Raw genomic sequence first — 26538 nt, forward strand, 5'->3', positions numbered from 1 at the left:
TATAAATCCCCCCTCCCCTCACCTAACCCCATCTGCTCTCCCCCCTCTAACCCCGCCCCATAACTTACCCCGCCTCTTCCTCCGCAAGCCCCGCCCACTTTGTCCCTTGACTCCTCCTCTTTTATCTTTGGCTCGCCTCACGCTCGCTCTCCTCTCTTGGCTGACCCCTGCGCCCCGCCCCTATCCCACAACTCCCGCCCATTTTTTTTGGCCCCGCCCTCTATCGCTGCTCATTTCCTTTCAACTCCGCCCCCTATTCCACAAGTCCCGCCAATTTCATTTTGGCCCCGCCCACTATCCCACAAGCTCCGCCCCCTATTCAACAATCCCCGCCTATTTCGTCTTGGCTCCGCCCCTTTTCTCTCAATCCCCGCCCATTTCCTTTTAACTCCGCCCCCTAGTCTACAAGTCCCGCCCATTTCCGTTTGGTCCCGCCCCCGCAATGGCCGCTCGTTTTTGGCGCCAAATTCGCGCTCTAATGGCACTGAAGAGAGGCAGAGACACTCCTGGACTTCACCTCAGAGGCGATTCTTGCGCTTAGTTTCCTTCTTGTTTGAGACACTCGCTATCTCGCGACGAGTCTTTCTTTTTAAATTAGATGTTAAGTAGTTTTTTAAAACTCGTATTGCCGTTCGTTATAATCGAGTGACGGGGGGTGGGGTTTGTTTTGTGACTTAGAAAGGGGTCGTTTTAGTTGATTTAACGAGAATTATTGGTGCGTATATTGTGCTCCTAGATATCGTTCGTATTTGTAATAAACACTGAGCAGGGATGTTTTGCGAGAAGGCGATAGAGCTGATACGGGAGCTGCACCGCGCCACGGATGCACAGATCCCGCCGTTTAACGTGAGCGAGCGACGGCTTCATCCACAACGATTCAACATCATCGCTTTCATCATCACCATTCATCACCATCATCCATCATCTATCCACTGCTAGAGGAAGCACCAACACACACAGTCAGCTTCATCCACAACGATTCAACATAATCGTTCTCATCATCACCATGGACCATCATCTATCCACTGCTAGAGGAAGCCCAACACACACAGTCAGCTTCATCCACAATGTTTCAACATCATCGTTCTAATTCATCACCATCCTCATTCATCACCATCATCCATCATCTATCCACTGCTAGTGGAAGGCCCAACACACACAGTCAGCTTCATCCACAACGATTCAACATAATCGTTCATCATCACCATGGACCATCATCTATCCACTGCTAGAGGAAGCCCAACACACACAGTCAGCTTCATCCACAATGTTTCAACATCATCGTTCTAATTCATCACCATCCTCATTCATCACCATCATCTATCCACTGCTAGAGGAAGCCCAACACACACAGTCAGCTTCATCCACAACGTTTGAACATCATCGTTATCATCACCATGGACCATCATCTATCCACTGCTAGTGGACGGCCCAACACACACAGTCAGCTTCATCCACAATGTTTCAACATCATCGTTCTCATTCATCACCATCCTCATTCATCACCATCATCCATCATCACCATCATCCATCATCTATCCACTGCTGGAGGAATCTCCTCTCACGCCTCCGTCTCCACACGTGGACGTCTTGAGGAGGAGCGGCCACCTGTGGCTCTACTACTGATCATAACAGTCAATAATGTCTCTTAAGCCGTGTTGTTTGTTCTAGATTTGAAGTTTTCGTGACTGCAATGATCCATACTCTTGGGTTATTTCGGTAAAGTCACGTAGATGAAAAATAAACAATAATAAAATGAAATTAAATCACGACGTTTCGGAGGCAACGCAAGCTTCCGTCATCAGGTGGAACAGCCACAGCAAAATTACTGTAGTGATTATATTAGTTTATTTATATTATTTCTATAATTTTTATTATTTTTTATTTTTACTTACGTGACTTTACCGAAAAAAACCTAAGAATATGAATCCTTGCAGTCACGAAAGCTTCAAATCTAGAACATAGATTGTCAGTCAACCGTAATGTTCACTAAAATATTTCGCCCGATTCATCCCTTGAGATGGAACATCTCGTTTGCAACGGTGTCCAGATTGTGACAATTGGCACGTACAGAGCAAAAAGGTAATGAATTAAGGAATTGGGTTCAGAGTTTAGGGCATGCGTGTAAAGTTGTGTAAGTTAGTGTTGGAGATAGCATTAGCGACAGTAATATTTAATAGACCGCTTTTTTTTTTACCTTGTATAGCATCTTTATTAAAGTCTTATCTTAAAGTTCCTCACCACCCAGACTCGCTCACCTGTCCTGTCTCCCCCTTGATGACCCAGGAGGATGGAGTCCGCCAGGTGCTGGAGGAGATGAAGGTTCTGTACGAGCAGAACCAGACAGATGTGTACGACCCACACACACCTCAACCAGCAACAACCACTCTTCTACGACTCGGCTTCTGGCTGGCCATCGAACAAAGACGGCCGCTGCATCGCTGCGCTTTCAGATGCGCTTCTGTGGCCGTCTGGAACGCTTCCGATATTAGGAAGCCATTGAAGCTTTGCAATTTTAAATAAACTAGATTGACTATCATTTTAGAATAGCTGTTTGTGTTTAGCTTGCTGTACTTCACGGAGCATCTCCATTTAGCAAGGTTGGCTACGTACGGTGCGAAAGAAGTTCAACGTACGTACATTCTGATTCTGTTACGACAGCAGGGGTGGGGAACCTACTAGCCACGGGCTAGTAGCGGAGTGGCGACACTCGGCGAGAAGGACCTCGGTTCGATTCCTGACTCGGGTGCCTTTCTACCTGGATGTTTTATATTCTCCACCCCCCCCCCCCCCCCCTGTTCTGCATGGGTTTCCTGCGGGTTCTCGAGTTAGTTTCTCCCAAATATACAAACCTTGAATAGATTGGTGTTTGTTCAACATCTAGGCCACCAGTAGACGCTGTAGTAGACTCGTGATTAGTCACCAGACTGAGAGGTATAATAGACGTGGTTTGCCGGGTGCTGAACATTTTTTCCGGGTTGGAGATCTACCTGAAGTTAAGCCCTGTCCCTACCATTTTGAAATGGCTCGTGAATTACCGTATTTTTCTGCATATAACCCGCAGGGTATACCACTTTTTACAAACAAAACAAGACCCTGCTGAGTATATGGAAGTGCGGGCTCTCTGAAATTTGTTCTACACAAAACGCAATTTTTGCGGGGTATATGCGTCTGCGGGTTATATGCGGGAAAATACGGTACATGTCACTGTGAGCAACTCATCCACACTCATCGAGTACTCGAGGGGAATATTTTGAACATAGCAACACTTTTCTAAGTTTAGCTTGCACGAGTAAAACGTCTTTCACAGCATTACGACTATGCGAGTACTTGGTGGATGAGTGCTGTTTTTTTTTGTCTTCAAGAAATGAGGTTAAATCTGATGGGAAGAATGAACTCATCCCCACCATCAAGTTCCGCCACTGCTGCCTGCTGCGGAACAAGCGTTGCCTGCTCACCTACGCGTGAGTGTTCCGTCAGCACCCACGGCGCTTACATTGATCGCGAGCACCACGGGTCATTTTAAAACATGTCTTTTTCCCACAATTTTACATCTACAGTAATTTCCTGCCACATTCTATTTGGAATATCTGACAACTGTCCTGAATACAGGGTGCTTAAAAAAAATGTTAAACACTTGAGAATTTGCAATACCACAAGAAATGTGCCTCCAGCCTCTGGAGACCACCTGGAGAAGATTCCAGGCAAGCGTTGACAATGATGGTGAACAAGTGGAGACTCTTTGACTTTTTTAAGCTATTAACATGACATTTACCGTATTATGTTAGTGTATTGTCCGTTTTTTTTCAATAAAAACGATAGTCCCATATAAGTGTTCATGTATTTACACCATTGGAACCTCATTTGCCAGTAAAAAATATGATAATTGGTTTTTTACCCTTCTATCTGGCAACAAAACTGACACCTTTTTTACAAGGAGTCATGTTTGCATAGACCACAATACCTGCAGTCATAATGCAAACAAAAACACATTATGACTGCAGGTATTGTGCTCTATGCAAACATGACTCCTTGTAAAAAAGGTGTCAGTTTTGTTGCCAGATATTAGGGTAAAAACCAATTATCAAGTGTTAATGTTTTGAAGCACCCTGTATATGGCCCATTCCTTTAAATGTACACATTCACAAGTCCAATAATCCTTTTAAAAGATGTTTGTCTTTTTATACAATTTTACATCTACAATCATTTCCTGCCACATTCTCTTTGGAAGATCTTACAGCTATCCTTAATGACCCATTCGTTTAAACATACACATATTCACGAGTCCAAAATAATGTAAAGAATTGGGGAAGAGGGAACAAAGGAATGGGGTGGAATGGCTCCGCTCCCCACGGGTTCTGTGCCTACTTAAGCGTGACAGTGGAGAAATGTCAAATTGATAACTTCAATGTTGAAACATCGTAGCCGTTTAAAAAACAAACTGTGCCCCAACTTGTAATCAAATATACGTTTATTTGTGAAAAAAATAAAAATGCCCTAAAATTGTATCCCACTTGTGCTATTGGCATCGTGTTGAGACAAATAATCCATTCTAATCTCTTGCACAGCAGTGCACTCCTGCATTAGAGAATGGCCCACAGAAGCAGATATCACAGAGCCATGTCTGAGATACATTTCTAGTGGCCTCTGTTCCAACATAGAAGAGGGCAGCACTGCCACTGAGAGTAATGTCTGTCGCATGCCAGTCAACTTGATATTTATAATTCTCAGGGCTGGTGTGTTCTGTCGTTCCGTCCGCAGGTATGACCGTGTGCAGAGGATCCGCACGATGCGCTGGGAGTACGGCAGCGTTCTGCCCCCCAGCGTGAGGTTCCATCTGTCCGTGGAGGAGGCAAGGCGAACAACCTCACCTGTTACCCGAGTAACAATTGTAACACCAGTGATTAATGACGAATCTGATCGCGACAATTCATTCAACCGCTTTAACACGGCTTGCATGTTCTCCAACGACAGTTCGAGTGGTTCAACCACTACAAGAAATCGTTGGCGTCGTACATGGGCTCTGTCGGCGGGGAGGAGGGACTGGATCTCACGCAAGACACCAAGCCTCCTAAGAGCCTCTACATCGAGGTGCGTGCCTCACATCCCCTACCCCCCCCCATAATTAATAAAAAAAATCAAGGCCTCTGCTCGATGTTAATCGCTTACGGAGTAGCCCTCACACCTTCGGCTTATCCACTGCCCCCAGGTGCGCTGCCTCAAGGATTACGGCGAGCTGGAAATTGACGATGGCAGCACTGTGTTGCTGAAGAAGAACACGCAGGTAACTGTTGCGCCAAACCCGGCCCTGGATGTTGTCAGCAAATGCACGCGAGCGTACGTCGATGCGCAGTGATGTAGCGAACGTGGCATGGGCCCTCTTGTGTTCTATCACTGTCCCCACTCACTTCTCGTCTCCAACTATAAAAGCCGAGGCATCTTGGTGTCACGTGAGAAGTAATGCATGCACACACCCACCAATCACAGCCACCCGCCTGCACAGCTTGACATTGCCACCCCTTGCACCGTCACCCTAGATCAATTTCCACGTTCCCTACGCCTACAGCCTGCAATACCAGGGATACCCCAGTCTTCGTGTATGCACCTCCTTGTAGCTCAGTAGTTATGTCATTGTTTCAGCGGCTGAAAGAGCTATGGAGTTTTTTTGTGAGGAATTCACTCAGGTTTTTTATCTCCCTCAGCACTTTCTTCCACGAGGGCCGTGTGAGCAGCTCATCCGGCAAGGCATTTTGGAGCACATCTTGTCCTGAGACTGCTGTCGCTACCACCACCCACTCTCGGACCGACCTGGGATTGAGAATGCAGCGTCAGGGGTCCCAACAGGGCCCTGCCACTGCCCGCCACGTCGCGTAAACTCGGGGCCTACTCGATTCAAATGGCGACCAACGTCAGCTCTGCAAACGCATTGACAATTGTACCATACTTCTCAACGAGAGGAAAGGTACCCACTACTCCATAGCAGCAGGCCTAAGAGTCCTCCAGGCTGCTCTGCTCTGCAGGATTAGTTTAGTTGGCTGTGGATCCAGGAGTTGATTTGCTGGCGTGTGAGCACGTGTGCCGGCTAAAGTGCAAGAACAGCCCTTTTTGTCGACCCACTACTAGATGAGGGCCATAATGCTCATTTGATTATACCACGCTGACCATAACACCTGTTTTATATGGTTGTCTTTCCATACAAGCACTATCCAGGCTAGAGCCTGCTTAGCTTGAGATCTGACTGATACCTGACAGGAGTGCACCATGGTCATGCCAGTTAGTACTGAGATTGTGTTTTTTTAAAGGGCAGTTAGCCAAGAATAGCAAAACAGTGGCTTTATTGAGTGACCCGAAGGTCAAAAAACACAGATCAAGACGTTAACAATATATACACCTCATTGTTTGAAACAAAGTTATAATTAAATGATAAAATAAAATCTGTAATTCCAACCTTCCCCACAGTTTGACTCAAATTGCATCAAGTGACGTCTTTAACGGTGGAAGGAAACTGTCTTTCTGCTCCTGCCTGTGACGAGGTTATAAAAATCAAGAAATCGTGACACTTCCCTGTCAAAAACACAGCTGCGCGCAAGCACCGCCCAAATCCTACAAGCCCACCAACAGTAATTGCACTTGATTACAGGAGCAGCGATTAACAAAACTATTTTCTTTCCCCAGAATAGCTGGCCACACTGGGCCGATTACTGAGACAGCATCAGATACACAGGTCATTTCTAGCCGATGTGGGTGGCTTAACAACCAGTGTAAGCCGGAACCAAACCTCATCCTGAGGTCTGACACTCAACTCCCACCACCTTCAACGTACTTCAATCTTATAGCTCTCCTACGTGTTTTTCGAGCTGATCCTCGTGTTGCTCGGCACCGAGTGCCGACGTTTCGCTCCACTTGCTGGCATCATCTTCAGGAAGTGAATTCGGCAATCGGAGTGACACGACGGACAGTGTGCCGAACAACACGAAAACACGTCGAACTATAGACACAACAGAAAAAAACTACATAGCGTTCTCTTCAGGAGCTGCTCACTTGGGAACCTTCAAGTCTTCATCGACACAACTTCAGTCTATTTTGGACATCTCGAACTTGGTTGTCATAATTTCCTGTTGGGAAACAAGACAATGAAGCATTTAAATAATGTTATCGCCGCTTAACTGTAATGATAATTAGGCATGTAACGATTGGCATCCCTCACGATTCTATCAATTGTTACAATTTAGTATTATACTTTTAATCAATAATCGATTCGTTTATACAATGTGGTGAATCTAGTACCCATTGTGACTTGATGACATACATGCGTATTGATAAACATTGATTTTAACACGCATAATTCCATGTGTGTACACTTGAGCGTAGGAATTGATTTTAATCGCTGCATCGTTATATGCCCAAAAATAGTTTTAATTTTGCACCATGCTCCGAATTCTAGTTTGAGATGTCTGAATATAATTGACATATTTCAGGGTTTTACAATCTAGTCCTTGTGACCCACCACAGTCCATCTCACCTTGTTCACCAGTCTTCATTCAAATACATTTGAAGTTCTTACATACTCCACATCCCTCATCATTGCTGAACAGCCCCATGCGAAATCAACAGCACCGATTCAAATTAATAGACATCTATGTATGTTGAACTTCTTTCGCACCGTGCGTAGCCAACAGTCATAGGTGCGGGGGAAGTTCAAACTAAACAAAGCACAGTTCTAATGAAATTAGCTTGCAATCTGAATGACTTAAAATTGCATAGCACCAGTGGCTTCCTGATATCAGATGGAAGAGAATTCCAGACAGCCGCAGAAGCGCATCTGCAAAAGCGCGATATGGTAACCGTCTTTAATTGTTCGCCAAAAGCTTCTGCGAGGATGGAGTTTGCGTGATGGTTTATGCTCCTTGACGAGATCGGCACGGTATTGTGGTTATTTGTGGCAAGCACCGTGTAATGAGTGCACACACATCTTGCGTGCGTGTGTCCCCATGTGATGTGGATGTGCTTATTTAATCGGCGCCGTCTACGTCACGTGGAAAATGTTACGCAATCGTCAGGCACAGTGCCGCTCGTAACTACTAAATATATTTGAACGGAGGTAAATACTAAACTTAGAAACCATGGTGGGTCGCAAGGACTGGAGTTTGAGGCACCCTGGTATAGCTTCGGGGTAGTGGCACCCCAACTGCAATAATTCTAAAAGTACATGAATTGCCATTAACCCAGTATTCTTAGACTCAAGTTAGCGAATTCAGGGAATGGTGCAATAACAAGACGGGCGAGAAAATGAATAAGCACACAAACCCAATGAAGACAAACAATGGTCCTTAAGCAGCAATTCACATTAAAATATACATGGGACTGACAGCTACACACACCACATCATACAGCTGCGATGGTTGGATTATGTGGACCTCTACAGAAGCAGAAATGGAAGGTTAAGCTGAGTTACAGCATGCAAACCATGCAGTTAGGAGGGTGAGGGAGGGGCATTATCGGGATGTGAACAGGTGTACCACTGGTGTTGAATCACACACGCAAACACGTGTTGAGCTGAGGCCACATTGGCCGAGGTCGTTTTTAACGTCAATGTTGCCTTACGTGCCCTCGACATTCAAACGACCACGACCTCCCATTCGGCCGCCGCCAGGATCGCTCCTTGTTATCGGCGTAAGTTATGGGCAAGGAGAGAATTATCATCAAGGCCCGACCCTGCACCTCACCTAGTTTTGCTTACTGGGTCGACTGCCCCTCGATCCGGCTGAAGGTACAGTGGGACAAAGACAAAGATCCCCAATGTAGCCTACACAGGCTGTTGGGGTAAGCACCGTTAGCAAACGCCTAAGAAGGTGACCACGGGGTACATGGGACACACACTCGTGCTGGTCGACGCGAGCGAGATAAAACCATACGACAACGACGTCCTTCAAGGTCGCCGCCCCCCCCCCATGTATGGCACGGACACGACACGGCACGGACACCGCACGCTCACTCGTCACCCAACACCACTGGCGACGGGTACCGGTGGGTGGGGACGCACCGCTCGGCCCCGTCTACGGTTTACACTGGCGGGCAAGCGCTCTGAGCCATAGCCACAGCTCCCCCACCCCCCCTCTCCTAGGGGATGCCTTGTAACAGCACTGCAACACAATATCGTGTTCTCATTCGGCAACAATTCATTCGTGAGCTTGCTTTTTTTACTTCACCGCCTCATCTCATACTTGAGTGACGGTAGCCGACTTAACGCAGCGTTAACACTAGCGGGGACGTTGCGGTGGTATAATGGTTGGCATATCCTGTCAGCTCGGTTGAAATTTTACCTTCCGGCATGGTAGTTTAAAACAACGGTTGCACGCTGTTCAAAACCCTCCATCCACCACTGCACACGTCCAACCAGCAGTATAAATGGATACAACCACAACTGGTTGATCGGTAGCTCGCGTATGGTGAAGAAAACCGTGCGTACTACCAACATATTCCAAAATATCTGGCCAGTGTGGAAAAGTAGGCCAAAATACCCTCAAGAGGGGCTCTACTAATGATAAGAATCGTAACTGAAGCATTATTACAACTCGACTCCACAACAAAGGGCATTTTTCAAGAGTACATTTTCACCAACGCCAAGATAACTGAGAGACGGTGAACACGGCATTACCTCGTCCGAGTCGAGTAATGCAGGGAGCGCTCTGCAGGGAAAGACAGACAGCGAGACCAGAATCACGATCCGATCACGATGGCACAACCACGACGACTACTACATCAAGTTTATACAGCGTCTACCTATAATATCTCGCGGTTATTTACAATAATTAAAGAAAACACGACAACAGTAGTGGTGTATACATTCAATCAGGTGACATGTGTTCACATAGGACGCCTGTGTTTAATAAACAGTGGGTATCTTTGTCATAATTACACTTGGTCACCCAGGAAATCCTCGCTGATTCGTGATTCTTTTTCAGGAAGGTCCTGCTAAGTTGGTGATGATTGTTACGTAGATTCAAATTGAGAAATCTTTCAAATTTGCCAAACTTGGAATACGATTGTCGGCACACAATGAGCCTACTCTTGCGAATGACGTCACAGAATCTTTTAACGTCCACTGTGAAGCAGATGGCCCGAGGCCAATAATTACGGTTAACACGCGCCGCAGTATTAACCAGGACGGCCACTGGGTTATAACTGAACCTCTTCAACGAGCACTCTACTGATGGGCCACGTCACTGCCTACTATGTTCCATCAACTGAGAGATCCACCGTGTGTTTTTATCAGGTGTGCGTTCGGTGAGGGATGGGTCCTATCAAGACAGGGCGTGTTCTCAATCAAGAGGTGTGTGTTGTATGTGCTTGTAGCTCTTCTATGTGAATGCATGGGGTGCAGTGTGTTCCTACAGACAAAAAAATACGCAGTTGAAAATACGTTCAGTATAAGTAAAGGTGCAATCCTGCAATTTCTTTCTGACACTCGTGCTCCGAGAGGAAGGGCCTCCATCAGACTGAGAGCCCCTCTAGGGTTCTAGATGATGGGGGGGGGGGTGGTTTATGGCCTACTCTTTCACGCTGACCAGGCGTCCTGGGAGAGACGTGCATCCAACTGCAAATATGTAAACCCGCGCAACTTACAGGTCAGCTACAGAAGAGGGGATGTTCTCCTCCACCCAAGTCAGGTCTTCATCCTGCAGCGGAGCAGAGGATAGTGATAGGGTGAAGGGGCGGCAGACAGAGGGAAGGGTTGTGTCGCTCTTATTACTGTTGCACGGTAAAAGAATAACATTTTAAAATATATTTTTGTTTTCAAGTCAACGGAATCAAATACAAATTAAACAGCCACATGGCCAACACCACCAGTGGCAAATTGCACCACCACCACCACATCTCGATAATTTTTTTCAGTTGCTATTTAAATTCACAAAGTACAGAGCCTTTTCCGACACGATTTTATAATTTTCTCTGCTCTAAGACAGACCGTCGCTTAATGAGATCGTAAAAATTCACAGCGAAATAACCCATGATGATTTGCACTCATGGGACAAATTAATTATCAACCCTTAAAGTATTATTTTTCACAAAGGTTCACTGAGATAAAATTGCGTGGTGGGTTCATTTCTCGTCACACCTGGCTGGCACCGGACCTGGCTTGCCCGTTCATCTCCGTCCGCGTGCCTCTCATTTTCGTACCTGTGCAACGAATACGGGGAGAAACGCAATTTGGATTACAGGGCGTGAAAGTGCGACAGCACGAAGCAGATCTGCATCCACATCGGGGAGGGGCCCACAGCTTCATCACGATCGTGCCATCGGCGTCGTGAGATGAGGAATCCACACGGTAACAACGGGCAGCACTCATGCACCCGGCCTCCCACGGACAGTGATGCTCGTGGCATGACAGTCGGACCGATTCTCAGAGGTGAAATTTAGCCAAAATTAAGTGCAGAACCATGCTTGATGTGATTGGGGGGGTGGGGTGGGGGAGTTTTTTCTTCTGTCCAGTCCTTGGTGACTGGGTTGAGACCATCAACTTGCTACTCTTGAGAACCTGGTTTAATCATCGGTGCCAGCCTCAACTCTGACCTGTGAGACACCTAGCCACCTCTGAAGAGGGAATAAAAAAAAATCAGAGGGGAAGGAGTGAGGGGGTGGGGAATATGGAGCTACAGGCCAGAGAGGGAGAGGGGACGATTGAATATGAAGGTCTAGATGAGGAGACTTCAGAAGAGAGGCTGTCGGTCACAGGCAGAGAAGAGGTGACCGTTAAATGTGGACGTGGACAGGGAGAGGTCTGCTATGGTCAGGGCAGGGAATTTCGGACAGGAGAGGCAGCCAATTCCACAACGCATGACCCTTTACACAACACAACTTTGTGACACCAGAGCATAAATGGTCAACCAAAACTGGCTTCCACTTTGTGGGCTTCTCCACTGGAGCAATGAATGAATAAATGACTGAATGAATGATCATTCACAAGGTCACGGGCACACTGCTCCACGTACCGTATGCATCTCCCGTCATCACGTTCTGATCTAAGCTGTCCTCATCGTCGTCGTCGATGAGGGGGGAGTATGCGTACCTGCGAGTACACAAGACAAAGATCGCACGGGTAGCCTACACGAACTATTGGGGCATCATCGCACACGGAACAGTGCACACTACCGCCACACGTGGCAGACACAGCACTCGCGTAGAACAAGTAGCACATACGCGGCACAGGATCCCGGAGGAGGACGAGGAGGGGTTTCACCTCTGATTGTTGGCGGACGGCCTCCAGAGGAACATGATGACGAGGAGGATAACGGAGAACAGGAGGCTCCAGAAGGAAGTCTCCACCCACAGCTCGCGCCAGTCCTGCCAATCGAGCCAGCAGAATCACGCGGTCGGTTACGGCACGCGGTGTAACCTCCACTGCCCAGCGCTGTTTACCGCAGGGGTTCGAACCGCGTGGGGTTTTGCGGTTGTGCCGCCCCTGGCCCTTCCGACGCGTTCTCGGGCTGTGCCGCGCGTCGCACAACCGACACGTCGCTCCTCGTGCTTTCGGGTTTCGTGAAGAAGCTCCCCGGCACGTGGAGCGAAACATCGGACGTCGCCCCGGAACAACCCGAAAACACATCAGAGAGCTGCACAGCGCAAGCCGCGCAGACGCACGCAGCTTGAGTGTCAGTGTTTGCCATGCGCTCATCGAGAACATTCAAAACGGAGTGCACAACCCTAATTGTCGCGCTCGCCGCGCATCGAGTGAGGGGTTGTTTTGTTTAAACCGCTCGACTCACGGAGAGGCAGTCGACCATGCGGAACTTCCTCGTCGACCAGACGATGAACACAACCGACGCTGAGAAACAAAGGACAACCAGTTAACGGTGACACCAATCAAATACAAACGAACACGGGCATTTTAAACTTTCCTCCTTCCCCCACCCCGCCCAGATTTACGAGCGGCGCAGGCCGCAAGAGGTAAGAGGGGCTCACCGATGACGGAGAAGATGAGCGTGTTCGTGAAGTGGCGGTAGAGCGACAGCTTCACGGGGTTGCGCCTGAGCCTCAGCGTCCGCATCGTCTGTGCCAGACTCACGAAGATGTGCGACGCTAAGGACCAACGCGGCGGTGGCGGTGGCGCTGGCAGAACGACGTCGGCGTTCAACGTCGCTTTCCACGCTTGTGGTACACGCGTCGAAATTCTACGCGTCAGCATCGACGATTAAAGAGTGTCAAGCAGGTCCAGAGTTTGCTTGTCTTGAGTCAATGCAGATGAAATTATGCACTACCACAAAGTACACGCATTGTTAAATATGCTTCATGATCAATTTGCCAAAATTGCAGCAAATCAATGTCATCCAACGAACATTACTCATTGTCGTAGGGTGTGCGGAAAAGTGCTGCCCCTTCATGCGGTTAAGAGGTCACTTGTAACTTAAACTTGAGATTCCAACAGTGGTTCTATAATATCCACTTCCACGGACTAGTTCGTGAACACGGGCAATGCAACACTCTGCAAGATCTCCCAATGGATTGTTATTTTTGTGTAAAAGCGCGAGCGAGTGTCAAGGATATCCACCATACGATGCACGTATCAATCATCGCCAGCACTATCGCCGATGTCAGCACTGTCGAGTTGCTGGGGTCCTGTGTGGGAACACGACAAGGGGGGTGGGGGGTGGGGGTTACTGGGCGAAGGTGGAGCGGCGAGGAACAGGGAGGGTTGAGGAGGCCGAGGCGGGTGGAGAGGTCAGGGAATGGCAGCCAAAACCGACGGCGACGGTGGTGGCGGCGGCGGTGGTGGTGGTGGTAATGGTGGCAGTGAAGTAGTGAAGATGGTGATGGTAACCACAATGGCGGTTACGATGATTGTGGTGGCAACGGTGGGGTGGCACCCGCGGTGGCGCCGGTGGCGGTGGTGACGAAAGCAGTCGTGGTTGCGCGCACCTCGCTGGCGCGCAGCATCGCCTCCACGCAACAGAAGACGAGGTAGAGCATGCCCACGCCGACCACGCGGTGCAACATGGCGCCCAGGCGCGGCCTACGGGTACCACAAGAAGATTACCAGGGGGACTGTACAACAAACATCAACAACAAAGCACACGTATGCAAATACAAGCAGAGCTAAGGGAGGGAGGGGAATGAGGAAGGAGAGAGGAAATAATGGGACTGAACGGAACAGGAGAGGGAGTACGAGGACAAGGAGAGGGACAGTTGCACGAGGAGAGGGACTGTTGCAGGAGGAGCGGGAAGGAGGAGGTGGTGGTGGTGGGGGGTGGCGCGGCGCTCCCTACTTGACGATGCCGTAGCCCAGGCTGACGATGATCACGAGCATCCGCGCCAGCGTGCGCTTCAACGCCGACACCAACTCGGCCACCATCACCGCGCCCCGCACTGCCGCACACACCACCACCACCATCAGCCATGTTCTATCCACTGCTGCCCATAGTTCACAGCCCAGTGGGAAACGCCGAGCGCTCAAGTGTGGAACACTCCCAAGTCTCCATTGCATCGGAGGCATTGTGTGAAGGTCCCCTGCCTTGGTTTATCACGAGCGAAGCCTTTGCTCTATCCACTTCTGGATTAGGGCATTCCAAGGCCATCTTTATGTCACTGCTCGTAACGCAACTATCCATCCTCGCTCCTGCGCACATGCTGGTCTCATCACTCCATCTCTGCAGAGGACGTTCTCTCTCTCTGCTGCTCCTGCTGCTGATGACGAAGATGTTCCTTCTGCTGATAACGATTACGGTGGTGGTGGTGATGATGATGCTGCCGATGATAATACTGACAATGATGCTGCTGGTGATTGGTGGTCGTGTGATAGTAAAGCTGCTCCTACTGATAGTGATGTCACCAATGGTGCTGCTTTTGATAATGATCATCATGATGATCAACACCATGATCAATAATTACAGGTGATGCCACCGCTATCATCCTAGACAGTGACAATCATCGCTAAGTCGATTGTAAGCCCATCCGCCCTCCATCACCAAAGACCGCCCATGTAGCCTTAACAGACTGCTGATGCAAGTGCTGTTAGAGATGAAGGCCGGCAAGTTACACGAGGAGGTGGGTGTCTAGCACCACACCCGGCCGCCTTTGTCCCCCCAGTGACAATATTTACACACCGGACCAGCTACTCATTTGATTTTGAGTCGACCTAGGGGAGGCCCAGGACCGGTTCAAATAATCGTCACCGGCATTGGCTTGTGAGCGGGAATCGAACTCGGGTCCTGGGGTTCGAAGTGCGGCACGCTAACCGCTACATTACTGCCCCCCCCCCCCATCACCCCCGCCCCTCACCCGAGGTGCCGTAGGTGCCGATGTTCTGGAACTCCCCGACAAACATGGCCTTCTCGAGCATCCCCAGGAAGATGACACCGCCCACCCACAGCTGGATCCTCAGCAGCTCCTTCCAGTAGCAGGCGGAGCAGATGAGCCAGAGCGCAGCGTACAGCGTGTACACCACGCACATGGCCATGTAGAACTACACCGGGCGGGTGAAAGGGCGGGCGGGGAGGGAGAGCGGCGGTGGTGGTGTTGGGTGGTGAGTGGCGGGGTGGAGGTGCCACGGTGGAGAGATGCTAACTCCGTCACTTGGTATGCAGGAGGTCGTGGGTTCAATGCCAACCCTGACGTCTGCTGTATATTTGGAGTTTGCGTGTTCTCCCCTTGGTCACGTGGATTTTTTTCCGGTTCCTCCGGTTTTTCCCTCCACATTTACAAACATGTACGAAAGTGTATTTGGCTGCTATAACATTCCATGTGATAATCCACTTTATTGAGCTATGATTTGTGGTTAGGTCGTTTCTGAAAAAGAGCTGTATAGCACAGTGGGCCTTACCTGCTTAAATAAAAAATAGTTTAATAGTAAAAAAAAAGCATTCATCACGTCTTGGTGTGAGCGTATGGGTGGTGATGAGTGTATTGCAAGTGAGTGTGCCGGTGGTGAGTGTATCGTTGCAAAGTGAGTGGACCGGAGGCGAGTATCACTTACAATCTTGAGTGGGTACTCTGTGGCTGAGATGTACCCATGTGGTCCGTTCATGCCCACCTCCACTGCACACACAACAAAGGCAAGAATAAACGCACCACCCCCACTATCCATCACCACCACACTGCAGGTCACAACAACCCCCCCACCCACCCACCAACCCACGCACCAATCCACCAACGCTCAAAGTGCGGTACATAAGCAGTAAAAAAATTGAAATTATATTAAAATATAACTTACATAACAGAAAAAAACTAATCAGAATACAATTAAAGCAAAGATACAACCAAAATAGTAACATAGGGAACTGATTATCAGTGGAACCCCGGGAAGCTACTGCTATAAAAACTGGTTAAAAAGTCACAATCTCAAAGAGTACGATAAGAGTTTTACGGTTGACCCGTACCAGACTCGCTCGCTAACTCGGACACCATAAACTCCGTCTGCGTTTCTGAACCCAGCGTACGGTACGCGCGCGGATTCGAGAGCGTCACGCGAGTTGCAGGCGCAACCCAGAATGTTCACATTACGTGAGATACAGACGCAACCTTGACTGTTCACACTAGTGGGTGGGAGGCAGGACGCGTCGTGAATTAGAAGGGACGATGATGGGCGGGGGTCAAGGCGGGGGTCGAGGCTCACGGCGGCGGTGGCAGCCGAAGGGAGGCGACGCGCCCGAGAGAAAGTCTAACGCGGAGACGGAGAGATGGTGACACGAGCTCGTGTGAAGGAGCTACATGTGAGAGATGGCCACGTCTTGGAGAGGCCTTCCTCCGCACCATCATCATTCCTTGATCATGATGATGATGTGGTTGTTGTATAATGATGTGGCCCTCACTGAGAGAAAGTTAAACGAACCATCAAATTTCCAGTCTTTGCTTTGCTTGTCGCCGCTGTTTTCATCCGGGCTGATGCTGACGATGAAGAGGAACGGACTCTCCTTCCACGTCCTCGCCACCACGTTTGACTACGTGGCACGCACACACAAGTACACACATGTATACAAAGATAAAGATCCCCCGTATAGCCTGAACAGACTGTTGGGGCAAGTGCTGTAAGCGAGCACCTATGAAGCCCGGCACGGCACACGAGGGGGTGGGTGGGCACCACTCCTACCTTTGGGACCTCGTCTCGTTTATCGCCGACCTGGGCTGTGTCAGGAGCAGCGGCCTCCGCTCCTGGCTCAGTCTGGAAGAGAGAAACGACAACAACAACAACCGCCATTCGTCACTAAGTGGCGTTGACGTTACTAAGTGGCGTTGACGTCACCACGGTGCTTGTGCAAAGCTATGTGCACTTTAAGGCCATGTGAAGTGTCGAACGCCCGCTGGCAGGTCACGGGACAGACCCAGCAGGTGCCATGGGTTGAGATATTATGCAACGAGGTGACGCGTCCCTCCCAGCTGGCGACGCTGTCCACTGAGGGACTGACGAGGCAGAGCAAAGGAACAGAATGCGTCGGAGAAAGAACAGGACGCCGTCAGGAGGCCTTCATCAAGCATCGGAGAGACAACAGCTGATGACGTCAAATGCACACACGGAGGCGGTGGTTGTACCTTCGAGGCCAGGTCTTTTGTATCGCCGACCTTGGCTGGGTCAGGGGCGGCGGCCTCCACGGCAGGCTTTGCCTGGGAGAGAGGATGAACACGGCGTTACGGGTCCCTCCGAGCTGACGGAAAGTTATCACCGCCGCGCCAAAAGGGAACGTTTCCGAGTGGTGCATTGTTGACGAGCGCTGTATTAGCGGGGAAATCTCGGGCGGTGGAAAGAGAAGGGGAGCCGAGACTCACCTGCGCATCTTCTCTCTTGCGACGATCGCTGGGCGATTTCTCCTTTTCTTCCTCCTGTTGATGATATCAAGACCAGCGCAGAGATCACAACCAGTGGCGGCTCGTGACATTTCCACTAGGTGGGGCTGTTGTGACCTCTGAAAATGTGGTGTTATAATTAAGAAAACAACCTCGTCATGTTACTGGCCTTCCCGTGAAAGTGATATAACTGTCTTACCTACCAACGGTCGGCATTTATCAACTATACGAAACAAAACAACAAAGCACTCAAATGCTGTCCCCATGACCCTAAAGTCCACGCTGCACAAACCCTTTGACACTGCCAACAGCATTCAAGATCAGCTGACACGACTCAAAAAATTCGCCAAGGCAACCAAGACACCGCATACTGTACAATAACAGCCACGTACCGTCGTACACCCACCTACACAGAAAGCTTTGATCTGTATTCACTGGCGAGATAAATACCACGTACACAGGCCCTGCTATTTACTTCACTGTTCACGAGAAACTTGTTACATTGTGCGGTCACTGTCCGTCTCACTGTTATCTGTGGTCACTGTAACATCACTTTACAATGACTACATTGTCGAATGGAAAGCTAGGCCTACACTGACAGCCTACACATTTGATTTTGGGTTTAAGCCACGATTAAGTGCAATATAACAAATATTTCTGGTTTGAATGAAGGGGACATCACTCACTCGGACGCCTTCACAGCCGCCCCGAGACCTCCCCAAGGCACAAATCAGACTGTGGTGTTGCAGCGGTTTCTAGTATGAACAACTTAAAATGTTATCTTCATTAGACAATTCACGTTGCAAGAATTGTTATATTTTAATTTTTTAAACACAACAAAACTATTTTTTTTGAAGTATTTTTTATTAGAAAAATTATTTCTCATCTCCAGCTGCTCGGTGGGGTGGCGGCCCAAACCTCCCTAGTGGACGAACCACGCCTGATCACAACACAGCACGGAGATCACATCACAGCACAGAGATCACAACACAACACAGAACACATTCTAGATTTGAAGTTTTTGTGACTGCAAGGATCCATACTCTTTGGTTCTTTCGGTAAAGTCACGAACTCACAACACAGCACAGAGATCACAACACAGCACAGAGATCACAACACTGACAGTCCATTGCACGAACGTAGCCCACACACTGTCAATGAAGCAGTCATACTCACTTGAGGTTTGTTTGCCAGCTTCACGGATAACGTTTTCATCTTCACGACAGAAAGAAAATCACACGCACAGACATGAGCGGCAGCAACGGTGGCGAGTGACCAGAGTCACTCGCCAACAACTCTCTCTGAACGGCAGCAACGGTGCAACATTTAGTTCTTCAGAATACAACGCTGAGACATCACCGCATTTACTCAACTGGGAGATTACGCGCAGCAACGGCGTTCCCTCCGCTGAAAATTTGGCAGGAACCTCCCGATAAAGTCCTGAAACTCTGTGAGGCTTTCCCGGGTAACCGAGCAAAATAATAGTCAAAACAATGCTACACAGTGTGCTGCACACGCCCTAACCCTAGCCTGTATCACCATCCTGCCGAATCATTGGCAGCTGGGAGGTCACGATGATTGTTTCAATTTCCACGCCGGGAGATCAAATCGGCGACCTCTGGAGTGGCATGGATGCCATTAAACGAGCGTGCCATGAAGAAAGTGGGTGGATAAGTTCAAACTAAAGTTCGCGATTAATCTTCAGTTCTAACCTTCCAACTCCCCCCCCACCACCTTCCACTTTCAACGTCCTATCCATTACCACGCTAGGTTAGCGTAACATTAAAGTGATAACATCAATTTAATCGTTTTGTTTCTCTAAACCAGGTGTCGGCAAACCTGCAGCTCCGGAGTCGCACGCGGCTCTCTAAGGACTCCTTCGTGGCAGGTATTTATTAAGAACCGCCGTCTCGTGTTCACATGCATTGAGCCTGATGAAATATTGAGTTTGTTTTTACCGAATTCGAAAAAAATGGCTCTTCTTGTTGTTACTTTGGTTGTCGACGCCCTGCTGTAAGCACTGCAGTCTGTTGCTTGGATTTCGTCTAAAATCGGCAAGGCTTTACGCCGACGATGGTTGGCAAATCAAACGATCGTGCGAGCGCGCTCGTGTCAAACTCACGGGCACCGCTGGCATGTGGAAGTTGTTGCAGGTGATGGTGGCGCTGCCCTTCAAGTAGGAAGCCTGGCTGTCTGGGACAACCTCCTTGTCCTCGGCGCCCATGTACATCTCACCGCTGATGTCCTGTGTGACGCAAACGGCGTGGGCGAGTGCGGGGAGAGTGAACGGAGGCACAAGAAAACTGACGTCACTGCCTGCTGCCCTCAACGAGAGAATCACTCACAGCAACAATGGCACGGGCAGCAGCAGCAGCATCCGCCATTCACCACTAAGTGGCGGTTATATCGTCACAACGTGTGTGCCAGGCTAGGTGCACTTTCAGAACATCAAGTGTGGAAGGCTCGTTGCCTGGCAGCAGGTCATGGAACAGACCCAGGTGCTATGGGTTGACTGAATGAGATGAGTGGCAGATACAATTACATGTGAAGACATACACATACGTGCAGATACATGTATACACATATAAGTCATATTATCAAGATCCCCCGTATAGCCTTTAACAAACTGTTAGCGAGCACCTAAGAAGGCCAGAATGCCACAGGAAGGAGTGGTGTTGCCAACACCACATCTGGCAACCTTTGTCTACCCTGTGCCAATGTTTACACACTGCAACAGTTACTCAATTAAGGCAGACTCACTCTAGGAGAGGCCCTGGACTGGTCCAAAAATGTTTCCACTATCTTAACCATGACCGGGAATCGAACTAAAGTCTTATAGCGCAGTGCACTACCCTGCTGCTCCCTACTGACACACACAGGTACATGCACACCGATCCTCGCTGACCCGGCGACATAATTCCGGAAAGTGTCAAGGTTGAGTGCCCATTATGATTGTGACGTTGACTACGACGATGGCTACAGTTATGATGATGATGATGATGAAACTGTTGGAGAGAAATGCAAACGGGACTGGCGGTGCGGTCGCACGCTTGCCTTTAAGTTGGCGAACTCGTTGTAGCAGTGAGAGGAGCGCAAGATCCACTGCACCGTGAAAGTCCCACTCATCTCAGGGCAAGTGGCCTTCAGAACTGCGCAACGCAACCACACCACACCAACCACAACAATCATGGGCAGCTTCCCTCGCGTGTTTTCGGGTTGCGCCGCGCGTTGTTCGGCATGGTGTCCCAAGTTTCGCTCGACGCACCGGGAGCAGCTACACGCTCTCTCTCGATTGTGGAGCGTCGCTGGCTGCTACTGCCGGTGTCTGATGCAGGCCGGCCGATGGTGATCATTTGCTACGTCGATGCGGCACGAGTGGACTGAAGCAGGTGGCGTGTGACTAATAGCCGCGGCCTTAGTGAGACATGACGGAGGCGGTGTGCTGGGCGTGGAAACCAAGGCCCAGTTGAGATTAAGGCCTGCTCGTGTCTAACGATCGTTGGTCTGTGTTATAATAATCTATAATACTCAATAATAATAAACAGCCCTTTGACAATACACTGCTGGATGAAGGCTTCCCCATGCCTTGTCGATCATACTTCTAAACTAAATTAAACAATCTTTTATTTTACCGGGTAAGGCCCAAAGAGCTATATAGCTCTTTTTCAGAAGCGACATGGCCAGAAATGACAGCTCCACAAATTTGCTTATTTCATTAAAATGTATAGCAGCCAAACACTCTATATACATGTTTTTAACAGTGGAGGGAAAAACCCAGAGGACGCAGAGAAAAATACACGTGACCACGGTGAGAACATACAAACTCCAAATATACAGGCGTCGGGGTTGGGATCGAACCCACGACCTCCTGCATACCAGATGAGGTAGTAAACATCTTCGCCAGGATGATTAGTGTGGGTTGGCAACGGGAGATGCCTTGGGACCCCATATTTCATCCCGATTGTGCCATCTGTCGGTGTCATTGCACGAGGCGCAAAATCCGTTCGGAGCAGCATGACACTTCGCGTTCGAGAACGGCCCACGCAAGGGGATACCACGCGGAAGATGGCACCAACTTTCCCTCCCGCTCAGCCACATGAGAGTAAATGTTTGTTCAGCCAAAGCGATACTTAATTCTCAAGGCTGGTATTCGGCCAAAGTGTGTGACAGGCTCTGAGAAGCAAGCTCGCTGAGCCGCGGACCCATCAACTCGCAACTTCACTCGTGATCCCGGTTGAATCGCAAGCATCTGTAACCGTGGTTTCGGTAATCTGAGTCAGACCGACATGTCCTCAAATAAGACGGTGGTGATGATGATGAGTATTGTGGACTCGTGGACCAAGCACGCTTGGTTTGAAATGTTAAATGTCGCCCCAGAGCAACCACCGACTCACCTTGAATGTGTACATCTGTCTGGTTGAACATGGTTTTTCTCGCAAAGAAATACTTGGAATTCTGCAAGCAGGAACAACACACACAAGCACAGTGCAGTGTTTGCACACATCAGTAAAACGCCATGCCCACTAAATTTAACGCAATCCGAGAAGAAGTCAATATTTGCGTAGCCCCTGCTCTTAGGGGCGTATGACTGAAATCACCTAAAATGCCCCTTATCTGGTTATACTGTATCTTGAAAGCTAAGCTGAGTTGGGCACGGATAATCCTTGGCTGGGCGACCATTAGCGTGCATGAAGCGGGATGTTATAGGCTGCTCTGGTGGTATACTATGGGTAGCAGAGGGCAGGACTCTACAGTACTGGACTTATATTTATCAGCACCTACACTCCCTCCCTCGCTTTACAAAGCCACAAGGACCAGCGTAGGGAAGTATGGTCAAATAATCCCATGACCGTACAGGAGCAGAGCAGTTTTGGCAATCCTCCACTGCTGGATGAGGGCCTTCCAAGTTCACGACCGGATGACGTTCCAAGCGAAACGTCGCTATACCATACATACCTGTCAACCCCTTATCAGTGCCCTACCTTATTACAGACAAATTCAGGACCGTATTGGTCACTCCGTGTCCCTTATAAATTTCAAAGTTCGCCCTACAAATTCCCATCACAAGGGAGAAACACAAACACACTTTTTTTTTGTGCCCCGTATTGAAACGGGTATGTACGCCGTATGAACTTACAAACTCAATTTCCCCCGTACAAGAATACGGAGGAAACCGTACGGGTTGACAGGGATGCATGTGGAAGCTCTCTCATAGCGGGATTACAAACTGCGGGTTATTCACGTCCCACACGGACAGCGCAAGACGTGGGGAGGGAGGAGACGAGGACACGGAGAGAGACACGGGGGAGACTCGGTGATAGTCGACATGGAGACGCGGGCCAGGCACAGAAACACACAGAGACCACCATCATCATCACCACTTAAAGAGTGGACGAGAGGCAACCGAATGCCCTCTTAAGCAGTAGTTCTCTAACATCAACTTGCCGGTGTGGTTCCAATGACGCGAACACCGCTCGCTGGTAGAGTTCCGAGTTAAAACGTTGTCAAGCGATGCCCAAAACACGTGAGGGAGACACGGGGCATTGCGATTTTAAAGCAACACGAGTTTCGATGTCAACTTCGGGGTGTGTTTGCTATGACACGGGGCGATTGCGATGCTGCTGATGCGGAACGTTGCAATAAAAAATCAGCAATATTTAAAAATATTTTTTTATGTTGCTTATTTTTTATTGCAACGTTTACAAATATTTTTTTTAACACGCTTTAATGCTATGTACCCTACTCGTAATGCCAGAACTCCAGGAAGTGGCCTCAAAGTTTGCCATAACTTAAGGTGGTGGGTGATTTACGGCCAACGTCAGTTGAGCGTGGACAATTAGAGCCAAGCCGAAACATAACATTAAAATGAATGTTTAAAAATATTTTTTTTTTAAATAGAATATAATATTGTTATCAGTATACCAAGTTTGCAGTCGATACCACATTGGGAAGTGGGTTTAAATTGAGTTATAAGATTTGAGGATACGACAACAACAGTGAGTTAATAGAAAGAGTGTAAAATAAAAACGTGGCGCCCAGAGCACCGATGGTGAATAATTACAAAAGATCGACAACAACAACGACAACAACAACAACGACAACAACAACGACAACGGCAAAACGCGACAGAGTTGACAGATGCAGCCGTTTGTTTATGGGAGGCAGGGACAACCTTCCATGAGCTTTAAATACTTCTTGAGGATGATGGTCTTGGGAGGAACAACACGAGAGAGACACGGGCAGACACGAGAACACGGGGGGACATGGGGGAGACAAGGGGGGACATGGGGGGGGGGGTGACACAGGGAGAAATGGGGGAGACATAGGGGAGACACTGCGAGATATGGGGGAGACACGGGGGAGACACGAGAACACTTTGAGATATGGGGGATACACGGGGAGACGGGAAATGTAGACTCGGGGAGACACAGGAGCGTGGAAATACACAGAGACACGTGGGAGATTCGGGGCCATGGGGAGAGAGAAGATAACACGGAGATACGGAGAGGTACATAGAGACACAGGGAGACACTGGGACACGTGGAGACACGCAGGGACACACTCGAGAGGGATACGGAGACACACAGAAACGGACCCACGCGGAGACAGAGACAGAAATACACACAGAGACAAGATGACACACAGGAATAGTGAGACATAATAAGACACGAGGAGAAAGGGAGACACACGGATACACGTGGAGACACAGACACTGGGAAACACAGACACACGCACAGTACACACAGATATAGACACACGTGGAGACACAAGGGAGACACGTGGAGACACAGACACTGGTAAACACAGACACACACACAGTACACCACACACACAGAGACACACACAGTACACCACACACACAGAGACACACACAGTACACCACACACACACAGACACACACAGTACACCACACACACAGAGACACACACAGTACACCACACACACACAGTACACCACACACACACAGTACACCACACACACACAGACATACACACACACAGTACACCACACACACAGTACACCACACACACACAGTACACCACACACACACAGACACACACAGAGACACACACAGTACACCACACACACAGTACACCACACACACACAGACACACACATAGAGACACACACACAGTACACCACACACACACAGTACACCACACACACACAGTACACCACACACACAGACACACACACAGAGACACACGTGAGACAGGAAGACAACAGGAAGACAACACACCAACCCCCTCCACGTGTAACAAACGCGCTGCCGCTCACCTTGGTGATGTCCCCGCGAAACTTGCCCGGCTCGGGCCCCCCGCAGATCACGCAGGGCACCACGAGGAGGATGAGGAGGAGGCAGAGATCGGGCGAGGGGGTCACACGGAGCGAGGGGACCGCACGGGGGACGCGAAAAGCCATCGCGTTGATGAGGGCCCCCTCGAACTATCTACGACTCCCTGGCGGCGATTCCGCGATTCCGATAACCCGCGACGCTCGATTCCCCACCGGCCACCGTAGAGATTCGCGGCACGCGTCGATTCTCGCGAATCGGAATCGAGACGAACAACATTTCGCCGGCTTTTGCAACGTGGGAGGGGGGGGGGGCGATTTAGTTACATCGTATCGATGCCGCGCATCGACGTTTGGCGGAGGATCGATAGTAACCGGTCACGTTGGAGAGTCGCGAGTGTTAATCCGATCGCGAGTACGCCGAGGCGGGGCCAAGTCGGATTGGGTTAACACGCCAAAACCGGATCGATTCGATTCCGTCGCAGGATAGTTTACGATCGATTTATGTTTGACTCGGGGTTTGTTTGTCGCGATTTCATTCGTCGATCGATCACGTGGTGCGGGAACTCGCCACTCTGACCCCACCCTGACCCCACCCACGTGCATTGACCATGCGTTGCAGAGCTTCGCGGTTCGAACCAGTCGGCCACCCTGGTTAATGGGTGGGGGGTTGGTTATGACCGCGGTAATAGTCACGGTGGGGTAAAGTGTGGGTACTCAAACCTCTTTCAACACGATAGTTTTTTTTTATAATTGGGTTTTACCCTTTCTGGCAATAAAACAGGTGTTAAGATGTTAAAACACAGACACATTTTGCACCTTAAGGAATGATGTCTGCATAAAACCACACGTACTTTGTGAACATGCAAACATGCTCTGGTAAAATATGAATTAATTCTAGATTTGAAGCTTTCGTGACTGCAAGGATTCATACTCTTTGGTTTTTTCGGTAAAGTCACGTAGGTAAAACAATAATATAAAATAAATGAAAACAACTAAATTAAATCACGACGTTTCGGAGGCAACACAAGCCTCCCTCATCAGGTGTTAAAAGGCACAGCAAAATAACTGTAGCTACAGTTATTTTAATTTAGTTGTTTTCATTTATTTTATTTTATTAATTGCTTTACCTACGTGACTTTACCGAAAAAACCAAAGAGTATAAAATATGCATTGTCTTTTAAACGTATTGGTCCACACCAGACAGCTTTCTTTAGACCCAAGTCTCAAACAGTGTTAGTCCTTGCAAAAGTTTTTGTTTGGTGTTTTAACATCTTAACACCTGCTATTTTATTGCCAGAACGGGTAAAACCAATTCTTATATTTTGATACTGGCAAGAAAGGTCCCATAACGATAGTTTTTCATTATTATCCAAGTACATTTTGATTGGCGGATATTAAGTAGCAAAACAAATCCTTACACAGCCAAAATGGACATACACCAATTTTAAATAAAATGTTCATTTATCC

The 26538-nt window shown here is 48.8% G+C and overlaps 2 protein-coding genes across 4 annotated transcripts; one reads left to right on the top strand and one right to left on the bottom strand.

Moving 5' to 3' along the window:
• The first annotated feature begins 434 nt into the window (after positions 1 to 434).
• GINS1 (GINS complex subunit 1) lies at positions 435 to 6451 on the top strand. Its single transcript, XM_061581909.1, has 7 exons — positions 435 to 846; positions 2287 to 2351; positions 3366 to 3464; positions 4762 to 4852; positions 4975 to 5091; positions 5210 to 5284; positions 5703 to 6451. Exons 1-7 carry the CDS (start codon positions 772 to 774, stop codon positions 5769 to 5771), a joined length of 591 nt encoding a protein of 196 aa, XP_061437893.1. The 5' UTR covers positions 435 to 771; the 3' UTR covers positions 5772 to 6451.
• On the bottom strand, positions 6319 to 25643 carry LOC133362395 (transmembrane protein 87A-like). Of its 3 annotated transcripts, none has more exons than XR_009757497.1 (23): positions 25054 to 25641; positions 22170 to 22230; positions 20830 to 20924; positions 19898 to 20020; positions 18952 to 18990; positions 17758 to 17811; positions 17524 to 17595; positions 17084 to 17155; positions 16826 to 16934; positions 15971 to 16032; positions 15277 to 15460; positions 14265 to 14364; positions 13918 to 14011; positions 13544 to 13617; positions 12964 to 13070; positions 12768 to 12826; positions 12242 to 12345; positions 11994 to 12070; positions 11120 to 11181; positions 10627 to 10679; positions 9659 to 9689; positions 8727 to 8815; positions 6319 to 7115 (listed from the first exon to the last, which is right to left on the bottom strand). XR_009757497.1 is itself a non-coding variant. In XM_061581347.1 (23 exons), exons 1-22 carry the CDS (start codon positions 25195 to 25197, stop codon positions 8737 to 8739), a joined length of 1884 nt encoding a protein of 627 aa, XP_061437331.1. In that variant the 5' UTR covers positions 25198 to 25643; the 3' UTR covers positions 6319 to 7115; positions 8727 to 8736. The 3 variants fall into 3 exon arrangements, 2 of the variants coding, with proteins under 2 accessions (XP_061437331.1, XP_061437323.1); XM_061581347.1 differs by having other exon boundaries at positions 8727 to 8844; positions 25054 to 25643; XM_061581339.1 differs by lacking the exon at positions 8727 to 8815 and having other exon boundaries at positions 25054 to 25640.
• Between the last annotated feature and the right edge of the window lie 895 nt (positions 25644 to 26538).

This window comes from Lethenteron reissneri, chromosome 8, assembly GCF_015708825.2.
Source record: "Lethenteron reissneri isolate LAM-NWPU_2019-01 chromosome 8, ASM1570882v1, whole genome shotgun sequence".
Taxonomy (NCBI): Eukaryota; Metazoa; Chordata; class Hyperoartia; order Petromyzontiformes; family Petromyzontidae; genus Lethenteron; species Lethenteron reissneri.

Excerpts from the sequence above, each read along its gene's own strand:
- GINS1 (XM_061581909.1), top strand. The coding sequence starts at position 772 with ATGTTTTGCGAGAAGGCGATAGAGCTGATACGGGAGCTGCACCGCGCC. Across the intron at positions 847-2,286 it reads CACAGATCCCGCCGTTTAAC|GAGGATGGAGTCCGCCAGGT; the intron begins GTGAGCGAGCGA and ends TTGATGACCCAG. Across the intron at positions 2,352-3,365 it reads GAGCAGAACCAGACAGATGT|AAATGAGGTTAAATCTGATG; the intron begins GTACGACCCACA and ends TTTGTCTTCAAG.
- LOC133362395 (XM_061581347.1), bottom strand. The coding sequence starts at position 25,197 with ATGGCTTTTCGCGTCCCCCGTGCGGTCCCCTCGCTCCGTGTGACCCCC. Across the intron at positions 11,182-11,993 it reads GATGACGGGAGATGCATACG|GTACGAAAATGAGAGGCACG; the intron begins GTACGTGGAGCA and ends TTCGTTGCACAG. Across the intron at positions 9,690-10,626 it reads CCCTCTTCTGTAGCTGACCT|AGCGCTCCCTGCATTACTCG; the intron begins GTAAGTTGCGCG and ends CTTTCCCTGCAG.